This window comes from Pantherophis guttatus, chromosome 4 (assembly GCF_059756535.1).
Source record: "Pantherophis guttatus breed Tessera chromosome 4, ASM5975653v1, whole genome shotgun sequence".
Taxonomy (NCBI): Eukaryota; Metazoa; Chordata; class Lepidosauria; order Squamata; family Colubridae; genus Pantherophis; species Pantherophis guttatus.
The window spans coordinates 3,435,330-3,449,748 of NC_142066.1; the positions used below are offsets into that span (position 1 = coordinate 3,435,330).

A 14,419-nucleotide genomic window follows, 5' to 3' on the forward strand; every position below is an offset into this window, starting at 1 on the left:
ATTCGAACCCACTGACCTTTCTGATCGACAAGCTCAGCCACTGAGCCACCTTAAATCAGGCATTTTAACCGCAACAAAGTTGGAAGGGACCTTTGGAGGTCATCTAGTCCAACCCCGCTCTGCTCAGGCAGGAGACCTTATACTAGGGATTCGAACCCACTGACCTTTCTGATCGACAAGCTCAGCCACTGAGCCACCTTAAATCAGGCATTTTAACCGCAAGAGTTGGAAGGGACCTTGGAGATTATCTAGTCCAACCCCTCCTTGCTCACATAGGAGATCTATACTAGGGATTCGAACCCGCCGACCTTTCTGATCGACAAGCTCAGCGTCTTAGCCACTGAGCCACCTTAGGGAGCTGACCCGAGCCTTTCAAGTTTGCAGGGGGGGTGGGGAGAAAGGAAGGGCTGACCTCTTCCCCAAAGGAGCATCGCTTCCTAACATCATTCCCCTAACATTTAAAAGTCGAGGGGGAAAAAAAAGTGGAAATAGCCCCTCTGAAGCCACCAGGGGGGATCGAATATCCAGGGATCCCTTGGAAGAGAGAAGCCAGACGAGGATCTCCGCTTCGGCCACGGGCTGCCTTCTTTCTTTCCTTCCTCCCGGGCGGTTCCTTGCTCTGAAGGGCCGCAACTGCGGGACCCTCAAAAAGCCCCCGCTTGTCAGGAAGAGACCCCCGGAATGGCAGCTCAGGCCTACCTCGCAGGGTTGTTGTTTTGGGAGACGGAGGGAGAAAAAAAAACCCCTCACCGAAGCGACACAGACGCAAATTAAAAAAAAAAAAAGGCGGGAAACTTTTTCCCCTCAGGGGGAGAAAGCGACTCTTCTTCCCTCCGGCGGGGTTTCCCGAAGGCTTCCAGACGCGGCTCCGGCGGGGGGGGGGAGGGGAAAAAGAAACCTCCCGGCCGGCAGCCCCTCTCGCCTCAGCGGCCGACCGTTAGCGGCGGTCCTCCTTCGCGTCCGGCCTCGACGTTTAAACGTGGCGCCAAGCCTTGGGGGGGCGGGGTACGTTGGCCGTGACGTCAGGACGTCGCCGCCCCCCCGCGGCGCATGCGCGTAAGGCCGGGTGGTTTCCTTAGGGTACGGAGACGGGGAGTGTAAAATTTTAATTTTTTTTTAAAATTTTTAATTTATTTTATTTAATTGTGGCGGTTGGGGCTGGAAGCGGCCTTTCGGACGGTTTCTGGGTGGGGATAGGCGGCGCACAGGCTGCGGCGGCTTTTTTCGGCTCCCTGAGGTAAATAAAAGGCGGCCGCCATTTTCCTGACCTTTGTAGCGGCGTTACTCTATCCCTCAGTACTCTATGGCGTAGGAAGTCGCCCCTTTTAGCCCCGCCCATATGTCACGTGGGCTGGATGAAGCCGGTCCTTTTTTTTCATTTTTAATAGTATTAAAAAGGCGATTTGTCAGCGGCGCCCGTTTTGACGTCACCCGCCGCCGGGCGGCGTTGCCATGGCAATTCCCCTCCGCGGCGGAGACCTTTCCCGCCCTCGCGCTTCCAGCCAATCCGAGCGCCGTCTCTACCGCCAGGGCAAGAACGGGAGACCCAATAGCAGGAGGGGGATTGGCTTTCCCTCCTTCCGATTGGCTCTGCGGGTGAGGAAGAGCCTGCTTGGATTGGAGGAAGGGGAGGGGGGAAAAAAGGGAGGCGGGCCCTCTCCCGGATTCCCCTCAGACCAGCCGCTGAGGCCGGCGGGGAAAAGGCGGTTGATTCCCGGGCGCTGAGGCTGAGGGGAGGCCGCAGGAGGGCGAGGCCTGTTGGCGGCGGTCCCCTCCCTAGATAGAAGGCAGGCCTAAAATTTGGAGCCGCGGAAGGAGAGCGACGGGGGTGGCCTGCGGAACTCCCGGAGACTTGAGGCTGAGCCAGGTCGGTCCTGGGAAGAGTCCGGGGCTGCAGGAGAGCTTCCTTTATGCGGAGGGAAGCTGAGGGGAGGGAGGGAGGGAGGGAGGGAGGGAGGGGGCAGCCGGGCCTTTGGAGCTCGTCCTTTTCTTTGGTTCCCTCCAGGTCCTCGTTTTACGACCGCAAGGCCTTGGGACGGGGTGGGTTACATTCTCTTATGTGTGAAGGGTACAAATATGGGTCTGTCAATGAAAACGGCTATGTGTGTATTTACTGTGTATAAAGAAATTGATTCATATGTTTATAGTATACAATATAATACACACACACATATAATACATATAGGTGTGTGTGTCTGTTAATATATGTGTGTGTGTGTATATAATAGTCTATTGTCATTGTACATGTATACAACCAAATTGGTATATATACATGTATATGTGTGTGTTTATATATATGTATGTGAATGTATGTATGTATATATAAATTATGTATGTATATATATGTACGTGTCTGTGTATATATTTATCTGTATGTACATTTCAATATTAGTTCAAGTATTGAACTTTGTATATGTAGATATACAGATGTATGTATATCTATATACATACATCTGATCTACCTATCACCTATCTACCTATCATCTACCTACCTACCTACCTACCTATCTATCTACCTATCTATCTACCTATCTACCAATCATCCACCTACCTACCTATCTACCTATCATCTACCTATCTACCTACCTATCTATCTATCTATCTATCTACCTATCATATATCTGATGATAGATCCTATCAGATCCTGGTGGCGCAGTGGACTAAGTGCTGTTAAAGTAGCACTTAGTTGCCAGCTGCCTGCAATTATTGCAAGTTCAAATCTCACCAGGCTCAAGGTTGACTCAGCCTTCCATCCTTTTGAGGTAGGTAAAATGAGGATCCGGATTGTGGGGGCAATAAGCTGACTTTGTATAAAAAAGGACACCGCTTAGGGGGGGGCGAAAGCCCTACTAAGCAGGTATATACAAAAGTATGAAGGCTATTGCTTAATGCATTGTAAGCTGCCCTGAGTCTCCGTAGAAGGGCGGCATATAAATCGAACTAATAAATAAATAAATAAATCTATCTACCTATCATCTATCAACCTATCATCTATCTACCTATCTATCTATCTACCTATCATCTATCTACCTATCATCTGTCTGTCTGTCTGTCTATCTATCTATCTATCTATCTTATCTATCTATCTTCTACCCTGTTTCCCCCAAAATAAGACATCCCCTGATAATAAGCCCAATCGGGCTTTTGAGCGCATGGCAATAAGGCCAAGCGCTTATTTCAGGGTTCAAAAAAATATAAGACAGGGTCTTATTTTCGGGAAAACACGGTACATACACACATAGTGTATAACAAAGTTCAATAATTTTTATTGAAATATACATATATATATATACATATAGGTTTTCTGAATAGTTTTTATCCCAGAGCTATAATTGCACTCAATAATGAACTAAAGGGCCCCCATCAGTGAGCTGTTGGACAGCATTACTTGGTCTGTTGTGTGGATGTTTGGGTAGTTTAGGGGCGGGGAATTTGTGTTTGGGGATTGTTATGTGCGTTGGACCTGGTCTTTGGATGTTAAGTGAATTTCGTTGTATACTGTGTATATATGTACAATGACAATAAAATTATTATTATATACATATATATAAATATAAAAATAATATAGAATAGAATAGAAATGAAAACAGATAATAGGGAACTAGGTAAAGGAAAAAAAGGGGAAAGAGGTGTGGGGTAACAGAAAAAAGGGGGGGGGGGAAATCTTCCAACTTTTTTCAGCCTGCTACAATAAAAATAATAATATCCAGCCTCAATTATTTACTTTTACATGCATACCGGTAGTACGTAGTAACCATTTCAGTAACAACAAACCTATCTAATTGGTAAATCCCAAAAGCAGAGTTTCAGGTGGTGTTTTTTTCTTGAGCACAAAAAGGTCCAGAAGTGGTTTTGAAGCAGAAGCAGAAGTGGATAAGATGCATTTTGTTCTCTTGTGTAAATAGAGCTGTTGCTGTATATCTCAGTTTGGGGGCGGGGCGTGGTGAAAAGCATTAATTCATTATGGGGGAACTTGTGGGTGGAAATCTCTCCGATCTCTCGTGCTAGGAACCGTTGGTGAGCTTTCCTGTTTCTGGACTGAGCCAACATGGATATGGGAGGCAGTAGCCGGATCCCATACGATGATTACCCAGTGGTCTTCCTCCCTCCGTATGAGAATCCTCCGACCTGGATCCCCCCTCATGAGGTGGGTCGCTGTAGATCCCCTTCTGGTTTTTGGTAGCCTTTGAGCAATCTTCTGCCTTGCTTGGATTTGACGTAAAAAAAAAAAAAAGGACATTTTTTGCAGCAACCCCAATAATTCTGATGCTTTTCTCCTGGTAGAACCAGGAAGGGGGTACCTGCCAGAAAGATTTTATATTTCCCAGAATGAAACCCCCGGTGCTCTTTCTAGGTGTATCCTTTGATTTTTCCCTAGAGGATTTACCATTCGGATTACAACAACGAGTTAACCCAGTTCCTGCCGCGTACCATCGTCCTGAAAAAGCCTTCGGGGGCTCAGGTGAGACTTGACTCCTTCTCAGAGAGGGTGGGGCAAAGAGAGGACTTCTGTGACGGCCTTCCCAAGCTGGCATTCTCCAACTACTCCCATCATCCCCAGCCATAAGCGATGATAATTGTACCACAGTGGGGGCAATAGCCCCTTGGCTTTTCATTAGCTCAATTCCTCTACAAAAATATTGGTTTTCCTCAGGGGAGGGATGGAATTCCTTCTGCACAGCTACTGGATAAGTTGGTCAGTCAGCCTTAAAAAGCTTTCGATTTTGCTGGATTTGGAATCTGGAAGCAGATGCTCCTTCCTAGAGAGAAGTTAGTGAGAAAGAGGCAGCAAATGGATTTGGCTGCGTGAATCAGGCCAGGACAGGCTTAAAACCACTGTACTCTTTCTGCTGCAGGTCGTCCTCAACTTATGACCATAATTGAGCCCAGAATTAAAGTCCTAAGTCGTGCTGGTCATTAACTGATTTTATGAACTTTTTTGGTGGCAGTTCTTAAGCGAAAAAGACAGCCGTAAAGCGAATGCCAGTCGTGAAGTGAACCCATTGTCCACGATGCTGGGAACCAGAAAAAAATAACCCTGGTTTCCAGCAAAAGAAAGTGGACATATGACCGTGAGACTGGTCGTAAGTTAAATAGTGTCGTATCTCTGAGGAGGGCAGAATTGATTATAACAGACACAAGCTTGATAAAGTGGGGTTACTTCTGAAAAATACCCCCTGAGATTTGTCATCCTTCCCCCTGACTGCAAAAGCTGCTGGTTGTTGACCCTCCCTTGCTTAAGAGATGGGTTAGAATAGAATTAGCTGGAAGGGACCTCGGAGGTCTTCTAGTCCAGCTCCCTGCTCAAGCAGAACTTATACTATTTCAGGCTCAAAATGTGGCCTCGGAGATCCGTGTTGAGCAGCCAATTCACAGAACTCGAAAGAAGCGATTCCATTTTATGTCAACTCTCTCCATTCTTTTTTCCTTCCTAGCTGGGCTTTAACATCCGAGGAGGAAAAGCTTCCCAGTTGGGTATTTTCATCTCAAAGGTAGATTTTTCTTTCGTCTCACTCTGGGCTCCTGGCCAAAAAAGCACATGAATTGGGATTTTTGGTTGCAGAATTTGCGGCCTTCCTCCTTTGTCTTCTCTAGCCAGCCACCAAGGGCCTACCTGGTCATAATCCCAATTCTGTTTGAAAAAAGAAACTGCAATTCGACTGAGGAGATCCATTCTTCTAGGATAGGTGCTGTCAAGGGTTTTTTTGGGTTTTTTTCCCCCCCTGTAAATAAAATGGCCACTTAGTTTTGTGCCGGCTTCCTTTGAAACAAAAATTTAAGTTGGACCGCAGACTAATTCATCAGAAACTGAAGCCGAAATAAAATATATGGGATTGTATGTAACTTTTTTAAATCAAGTTTTTATTATTATTTTTTTAAAAATTTATACATATCCTTGTGTGAATGGTGCGATGTTTGAGTATCATACATTTCAATACATATAAACATATTCCTAATCATTACATTCCATTTTCCTTATTTCGTATTTACTCCTACCTTTTAATTTTCATATAAAATTTTAATTTTCATATAAGTATTAGCTAGTAGGCAATAACATCTAAACCGATGTGCTTTAGCATCCGTATTATCTTCCGTTATAGTTTCAATAGTATAACCCTCAAGAAAAAAAAAATACGAAATTGTCTGTCTGTTTTCTCCTGTACACCATATTTCACCCATTTTTACAACATCCCTCTCCTTTCCTCTTCTTTCTCCTCCCTCTCTTCTCTACTCCCCTCTCCTTCTCTCTACTTCCCTCCTTCCTTCTCCTCTCCTTCCCTTTCTCCTTCTCCTCCTGTCCCCCCTCTATTTCCCCCTCTTCTTTTCCACTTCTATCTTTTTCTCTTTCTCTTCTCCTCCCCTCCCCTCCCCTCTCTCCTTTTCCCTCTCTACCCTTATTCTTTCTCCTTTCCTCTCCCACTCCCTTCCACTCCACTCCATTTCCCTCTCTCTTTTCATATAGAATGTGGTATATTTTCCAATTAGTATCACTTTCAACTATAACCATACAGCTTCTTTAAATTGCATGTAACTTGTTTAGCTGATTCCCACGTGTTTTAGGTTTTAAAATGAGAGGCAGGATGTCATTTTGACCTTTTCAATCCCCCTTTCCATTATTTTGCCTTAATCCAGATAATTTTTTTCCCTATTATTCCGTCTTCCTGGGCATTATTGTATCATATGTCATATTCACATCAAATTTGGATAAAACCCCCAGAGATTAAAAATAACGAAATATGAAATGTAAAATCCTAAAATATTACAAACATATATCGAGAGACATTCCTGGGCAAAGGGAAAAATACAATACGCTGGCCAACCCCTTCTCTGGCCTTGTGCACCCCCCTCCTCCCCCCAGATTCTGAACTATAAAATCTATTATCCATTTGGATTGTCCCAAATTGGGGAAAAGGCCTTTTGACAATGCTCTACGTTATGGTGACCTCTCATTTCTCCTATGTTAGGTGATCCCGGATTCTGACGCTCATCGAGCCGGGTTGCAGGAGGGCGATCAGGTCCTGGCAGTGAACGATGTGGACTTCCAAGATATTGAGCACAGCAAGGTGAGAGGTGCCTTCACCTTGGCGGGAGGAGCTTGGCTGTTCGAATGAGGAGATGGGCCTTCAACCCAAAGAGTTCCCAAACATTAGAGATTAGGGGGTTAATTGCATTGCATTATTTATATAAAGAATAAAGGCCGAATATCTATCTTATTTATTTTGTCTTTTTTATGTATCTTATGTATCTTATCTCATCTATCTATCTATCTATCTATCTATCTATCTATCTATCTATCTATCTATCTATCTATCATCTATATTTATCATCTATCTTCTATCTATATCTATTCATCCATCCATCCACCCACCCACCTATTTAACAGATTTATTTGTTTGTTTGTTTGTTTGTTTGTTTTATATGCCGCCCTTCTCTGGAGACTCAGGGCAGCTTACAATGGTTTTAAGCAATAGCCTTCATACTTTTTGTATATGCCTGCTTAGTAGGGCTTTTTCGCTCCCCCCCCCCCCCCGAGCGGTGTTCTATTTTATACAAAGTCAGCTTATTGCCCCCACAAACCGGGTCCTCATTTTACCTACCTCGGAAGGATGGAAGGCTGAGTCAACCTTGAGCCTGGTGAGAATTGAACTCGCAGTAATTGCAGGCAGCTGGCAGCTAAGTACTACTTTAACAGTAGTTTAGTCCACTGCACCACCAAGGCTCTTGGTGATAGGGAAGTCTGATCTTGCTGAAATGCCGAATTGCATGTTCCTTGCTGACCCAGCTCCCCAAACACAACAAACCCTCTATAATCAATCCACAATTCCTTTATTAGGAGTGCCAGCAGCCCCGGCAAAAAGTCTATCTCACTCTCACCGCAGGCTAACAAGTTGTCTGCCACATCTATTCATCTCCGCCCCCTGCCTTTTATCCCCAGAGCTAGAGTCGGGCTTCACTAGCAGAGGTGGCTTTTCCATCCCGAGGACCAGCCCATAGATTTCCACTGCTCTCCTCTCCTCTGCCTTCTGTGCATCCGTGCATCAGGCACTGGACCCAGATTTTCCTCCTCTTCCTCATCAGCCACCTCCAGACCTGGGGGCTATTGACCTTCCATCTGAGGGCTGACGGACGGCCCAGGCTTCACCTCTGTCTCTCTCTCATTCTCTGCCAGCTCCATTCCCTCTTCCCCCTTGGAGCTCTCAGGTTGCCTTGATGCTGACCCTGGCTCCCACACCTCCTCCTCTGATTCGGCCCGCGGCCAACAGGCCATAACACAAGTCACTCAATGGCTGGGTGCGAGATTGTTTTGCACCCTTTTAAGGGCCACTGAGATCCATCAAGAAAGCAGAACATATACAATACAACGGCTTTATTTATTTATTTATTTATTTATTTATTTATTTATTTATTTATTTATTTATTTATTTATTTATTTTAGGTCCTGCGTTTCTTATTTTTATAAACGACTCGAGGCGACTAATCTTAAGATTCCTTCCTCCTATTTTCCTCAACAACAACCCTGTGAAGCGATTTGGGCTGAGAGTGAGGGACCAGCCCATGGTCACCCAGCCGGCTTAAGGCCGGACTTGAACTTACAGTCTCCCAATTCCTAGCCTGGTGCCTCAACCATTAGGCCAATATATTTGTTGCTGTTAAAGAGTCAACATTTCTCTCTCTCTCCCAGGCTGTAGAGATCTTGAAAACTGCTCGGGAAATCATTATGAGAGTCCGTTTCTTTCCTTACAGTAAGTATTGTTAGTACTTTTCTATGGGGAAACCTTTTTAAACGATTTGTTTCAATGGGTTTCACTGTTTTTATTGTTTTTAAATTCAGATTTTAACTGCAATATATCTTTTCGAACCGTGAGCCGCCCATAGATAAGGCAGTGTTCTGTCCCCAACCACACGCACACACACTAACAGACGTTCAAGAGTTAAAGACCAAACCAGCCGGCAAAATCCTTTTCCTTATGATAACGGAACTTGGCAACAACCTAGTGGCTGCCTGCCAAGAGTTTATTATTTACGAAGAGGAGAGATAAGTTCTCCCCATTCCTGGTACATCAAAAGAAACAGCTCAATAATTACGGAGTCAATCAAGTCCAGAGATAATCCAGCAAAGTCTATAGCCAAAAGTCCGGCAATGCAGAATGGCATGGAAGCTTTCAGCTTTGTTCGTCACAAGGTTTGACTGGCCACCACGCTCCCTTTTATACCCTGTGGGGTGTGGTCCAGTGACTCAGCCTAATCTCGGGCACACCTTTTCTTCTGTTGCGCGCGCTTATCTCTGCGACGGTGGCGTGGATCCAGCCAAGACTCATTACCCTCATCACTGTCCACCTGTGGCTGCGTGGACGTGCTTGGCCCCGGCCCTATCTCTTGCCCTTCGGCGGACACCGAAGGCATTGCCAGAGAGGAGGGTCCTGGAGAGGGAGGCCTTGCCAACTCCTCTCCTTCACTCTCGGAGTCCTCTCCTGCCGATGACACAGGCTCAGGTAATGGAGCCACAACAGGCAGCTTTAGAAATCACATACATAAAATGTCCTGTGAGATTCACAAACTGACATCATTTGAGATGTGCCGCGGTGGCATAGTGGTTAGAGTGCAGTACTGCAGGCTAATTCTGCGGCCTGCCGGCTGCCTGCAATTTGGCAGTTCGAATCCCACCAGGCTCAAGGTTGACTCAGCCTTCCATCCTTCCATGGTGGGTAAAATGAGGACCCAGATTGTTGGGGGCAAGAGGTTGACTCTGTAAACCACTTCGAGAGGGCTGTAAAAGCACTGTGAAGTATATATAACTTCGGAATATAAATCTAAGGGCTATTGCTATTTCTAATTGGGAATGTTCTCTCTTTGACGAGAAGGGAAACCGAGGCTCCGTGCGGAAAACAGGAATCTTATCAGATATTCATATCTCTGAGAAAGTTTATGGGACTAGCATCTTTGAGGATTGTTTTAGGAAAATTGTCAGATTCTGTGCCAGGCTGGGATGCGGGGAACAGAACCTCTGCGGAATGCCGGTTGCTGGTAGCAATAACCAAAATAGGAGTTATTTTTGTCATCATCCACATCTTGTGGAGTCCGCACTGACGTACGTCCGTCAGAAGTTGGGTTTTTCATTCTGACCCTTGAGATCCTGCCTTTCATTTCTGCCTCTTCCCTTTCCAGATTACCACCGGCAGAAGGAGAGAACGGTTCACTAGAACGTCCCTTCCCCGACGATCTCCTCGCCGACATCCAGCCGATTCCAATTTTCAATTTCTTTTTGGAATTCCGTGCGAAGCACACTCTTTTATTCTATATATATTTTTAAAGGCCCCAAATAGATTTTTTTTTTGGTAGGGCAGGGACCCAAAAAAACAAAATTCCTTTTTGATCGGATGCGTTGTGGAAGTTCTACCAAGACCGAAAGTGCTCCATTTTTCCTTTTGCTTCATCCTTGCGGACCAAAAGATTCGGGTCTCTCCGCCCGATTTCAACTCATCCCTGATCCAGAAGGAAAGATGGATATCCAAGGATGCTGCGTCTCCCTGTGGAACTGCATTTTTTTTTCTTTCTTTCTTTCTTTCTCCTCCATAATTGGAAGAGGAGCCAACTACCTGCCTCCAGAGGTGTGCAGATCACCTGTTTGGTTTCCAAAATTCTTTTTGGATGGTGGAGGCCCATGAGGCAGGCTCCGGGCTCACAGCCTGCCATGAACATCTGTTGCTTTGAAAAGGGCGATTCTGGTTTTTTTTCCCTTCAAAGCAAGAATCCTCCTTCGTCGCCCCGTTCTACTCGCTCTTCCAACTCTGAAGAGTTGGTAGTTTGTTTTTAAGAGAAGATAATTACACGGTGGTTCTGTCCTTTTTCCATGAAGGCGTTAATGGGAGGGCGGTGTGTAGATCCTTACCTCCACAGAGGATTTACCTGGAGAACAGCTTTGTTTCCCTTCTTGAGTTTGAACTTTGATCCATCCACAGCCAGAAAAGCTCCTTGCAAATCCACCGAGTAAATAATCACTGATTTTTCTGGACTTGGAAACTTGCAATTCAGCCTTAGAAGGAACAGATCTTTTTTTTTAAAAAAATCCTCCTCTAAGCTTCCCACTGCTTCAAAGCTGCGTTACCAGATTGCCTTCTCTTCCTTGGGTTTGGGTTTTGTAATCGGGGGGACCCTGGTTTGGATAAGTTTCCATCTTTAATAAAAAATATTCCTATCACACTGTGACTGATGTTATGAGTGGTGCGGTGGCCTAGAGGTGGAGTTCTCGCCTCGCTGTCAGGAGGCTCCCTCTCTCTCTCTCTCTCTTTCTCACAAGATGAGAATTTATCTACCGAATATAACTCCGCATTGGAAACAGGAAAGGCATCCGGCCAGTAAGCACTCAGCTCCATTCAGTTGCCCAGACTCCACTCCGCAAGGGATTACGGGGTTGTTAAAAGAAGATGATGATGATGACTGTGATTGATGAATATATTATTCCACTGAGAAGCAGTGCCTCCCAAATAACCTCACACCCCTTTTCTACATCTCTTGTTTTTTTTCTCCCAAGTTTTTTATTTTATTTTACAATATCTCCATATCAATGCGTGAACAGGGTGGCATCTGGGTACCGTACATTTTAGTACAAATAAAAACAGTGCTATTAATCATATTTGTTCTATTCCTCAAGCTTCTGTAGTTCTAGTATTAATACACATTTTTGTATTAAATTATAGACTTTCATCTAATTATTCAATAGGTTATTCCAATGCCATACATAATACCATCATTCAATTTCTAATCTTCCCTTTTATTATTTTGTCTTATTGTATAAAAATGTGTATACTGATATTCCCTCTCTCATTTCCATCCCTATTCTAACTTTTAATGATGCCACCATTATATTTAAGAACAAATCCTTTCTATCCGTCACCTCTTGCCCGCTTTAAAGCTTTAATTCGGTTTTTTTAAAAAACTTGCCTCCCATATTCCTCTCTTGAATCTTTATCCCTATCTACATATAAATTTTAGTACAAATAAAAATGATATTAATCATATTTGTTACATTCCTCAGGCTCCTGTAGTTCTAGTGTTAATACACCTATCTGTATTAAATTATAAACTTTCATTATTTAATTATTCAATGTTTCAATACGTTATTCCAATGCCAATCACAATATCGTTTAAACATACATAATACCATCATTCAATTTCTAATCTTCTCTTTTATTATTTTGTCTTATTGTATAGAAATGTGTCTACTGATATTCCCCATCTTATTTCTATCCCTATTCTAACTTTTAATGATGCCACCATTATATTTAAGAACAAATCCTTTCTATCCGTCGTCTCTTGCCCACTTTAAAGCTTTAATTCGGTTTTTTAAAAAAACTTGCCTCCCATATTCCTCTCTTGAACCTTTATCCCTATCTACATATAAATTTTAATACTAATAAAAATAGCGATATTATATTCATTACATTCCTCAGGTTTCTGTAGTTCTAGTGTTAATACACCTATTTGTATTAAATTATAAACTCATTATTTAATTGTTCAACGTTGCAATATGTTATTCTAATGGCTGCATTGGCCATTGCTAAGTACGGCTAGCCCTCGACTTCACGGCCACAGTGGAGCTTCAAATTTCCGTTGCTAAGCAAGACAAGTGAATCCCCCCCGCACACTTTGTGACCTCTTTTGACGCAGTCGTTAAGTGAAGCACTGCAGTTAGTAACATGGTGGTTAAGTCAATCTTCCTTCCCCCGTTGATTTTGCTTTGTCAGAAGGTCGCAAAAGGGGAACCCCCCCCCAACGACGCCCGGGACACTGCAACCGTCATAAATACGATTCCGTTGCCAAACATCCAACTTTTGATCAAGTCACACTGTGGACCCTGGAACGGTCGTTTGAAAAATGATCGTGTCATTTTTTTCTGTGCCTTTGTAACTCTGGTCACTAAATAAGCTTTGTAACTCTGGTCACTAAATAAGTCGAGGAATAACTCTAGATAATAGAATATTTGTAAACTTGGGGTGGAACTGCAGGGCCCCCGGTGCTCTCTTGAGATTGGTGTTGAAACGGCTGCAAGAAAAACCAAACTAGGTAACATCAGTGCCCGCTCAGTGCCCTGATGATGTTAGCTAGTTGGGTAATGAGATGTCGGCAAGAAAACCACGCAGCTCGGAGACCACCAAGGACCCCGCAATGCTAAGTAGGGATGGCCTCCTTTAAAAACAGACATTTTTTTCAATGTTTCAGAATGAAAATAGACTAAAGGGGGAAAAAAACCCAGATTAAAACTTTTCCTGGGGATGTTTAATGCTTCCGAGGCGTTCCATGGTGCACAGCGGGAAGAAAATCAAATGGTTGCCCGCGCCACTGCCAAGGGGCCATTCTGGTTTTGAAACATTAGCGAGTTGCAAGGCCGCAAAGAAGAGGGAATCAAGCTACTCTCCAAAGCACCGGAGAGCGGGACAAGAAACAACAGATTGGAAACTAATCAAGGAGAGAAGCAACCTGGAATTAAGGAGAAACTTCCTAACACTGAGGATAATTAACCGGTGGAACTGCTTGCCACCAGAAGTTGTGGGTGCTTGGAAAGCAGGAAAAAAAAATCCCTCTAGAGGGAGAGGTAATTAAGAAAATATTGGAACGTGCAGAAACGAATAGATTAACATTGGCAATCAAAGGAAAGGAAGAATCGGAGTATTACGGGATAAGGGGGCAATTCTATCAATGGATAGAGATGAGACATACATACATAAAAATTAATATAAATGCAAGAAATTTGGAAAAGATGTAATCAATTAAATTAAAATGTAAAAGCAAGAAAGAAATGTAGCAAGAAAATGATGGTTAAAGGAGGAATATGACGACACAAAAATTTGACTATTCAAACTAAAATTTTAATAACGACTGTGGCAAGAAAAGTTGTAAAACGGAGGCGAACTCACTTAACAAATGTATCACCATCGAATCATTAAATAATGGAAAAGTAAAATTTAACATAAATATGTGAATTACCATCAGAACTATATTAGCTTGATGAATGTAATGAATATGATTACTATCCGGAGAAGGGCGGCATATAAATTGAACCAATAAATAAATACGATTATTGTTTTTGTTTTATTAAAATGAAAGCGAACAAGGAAGCATTAATTTGGATAAGAGATGAGGGGTAAAAAGGAAATGTCTTGTTTAAAATACTGTATAATGGTGATACGATAGGGCGGCATATAAGTCCGATAAATAAATAAATAATAAATAAATAAATAAATAAATAAATAAATAAATAAATAAATAAATACATAAATAAATGATTAAAATTAGAATTGAGATAGAAATAAGAGAGCAGGGACTATTAATATACACATTTTAATATAATGAGATAAAAGCAATAATCAGAGGGGAGAAATTGAATAATGGAATGATCACGTATGCGTAAACAATATGG

General features: G+C 43.3%; 2 protein-coding genes across 10 annotated transcripts in view; one reads left to right on the forward strand and one right to left on the reverse strand.

Annotated features, from left to right (window-relative positions):
- KIF4A (kinesin family member 4A) overlaps window positions 1–14,419 on the reverse strand; it is a 133,752-nt gene that overhangs the window by 45,486 nt on the left and 73,847 nt on the right. The window contains exon 2 of one of the 9 annotated variants that reach the window (XM_087891676.1): window positions 700–871. The gene's annotated coding sequence lies outside the window, so the exon portion shown is untranslated. Of the gene's footprint in view, window positions 1–699; window positions 1,281–14,419 lie in introns of those variants that run through there. The other 8 variants (XM_034406577.3, XM_034406573.3, XM_087891670.1 and 5 more) reach the window with 8 other exon arrangements.
- Window positions 1,022–11,200, forward strand: PDZD11 (PDZ domain containing 11). Its single transcript, XM_034406583.3, has 7 exons — window positions 1,022–1,867; window positions 4,009–4,147; window positions 4,379–4,462; window positions 5,436–5,492; window positions 6,966–7,064; window positions 8,684–8,744; window positions 10,168–11,200. The coding sequence occupies exons 2-7, from the start codon at window positions 4,049–4,051 to the stop codon at window positions 10,200–10,202; spliced, it is 435 nt and encodes a 144-aa protein (XP_034262474.1). The 5' UTR covers window positions 1,022–1,867; window positions 4,009–4,048; the 3' UTR covers window positions 10,203–11,200.

What these genes read in the sequence shown, in the direction of transcription:
- PDZD11 (XM_034406583.3), top strand. Translation starts at nt 4,049, where the DNA reads ATGGATATGGGAGGCAGTAGCCGGATCCCATACGATGATTACCCAGTG. An exon ending in AAAAGCCTTCGGGGGCTCAG is followed by an intron (nt 4,463 to 5,435) that starts GTGAGACTTGAC and finishes TTTCCTTCCTAG; the next exon opens with CTGGGCTTTAACATCCGAGG. An exon ending in AAGATATTGAGCACAGCAAG is followed by an intron (nt 7,065 to 8,683) that starts GTGAGAGGTGCC and finishes TCTCTCTCCCAG; the next exon opens with GCTGTAGAGATCTTGAAAAC.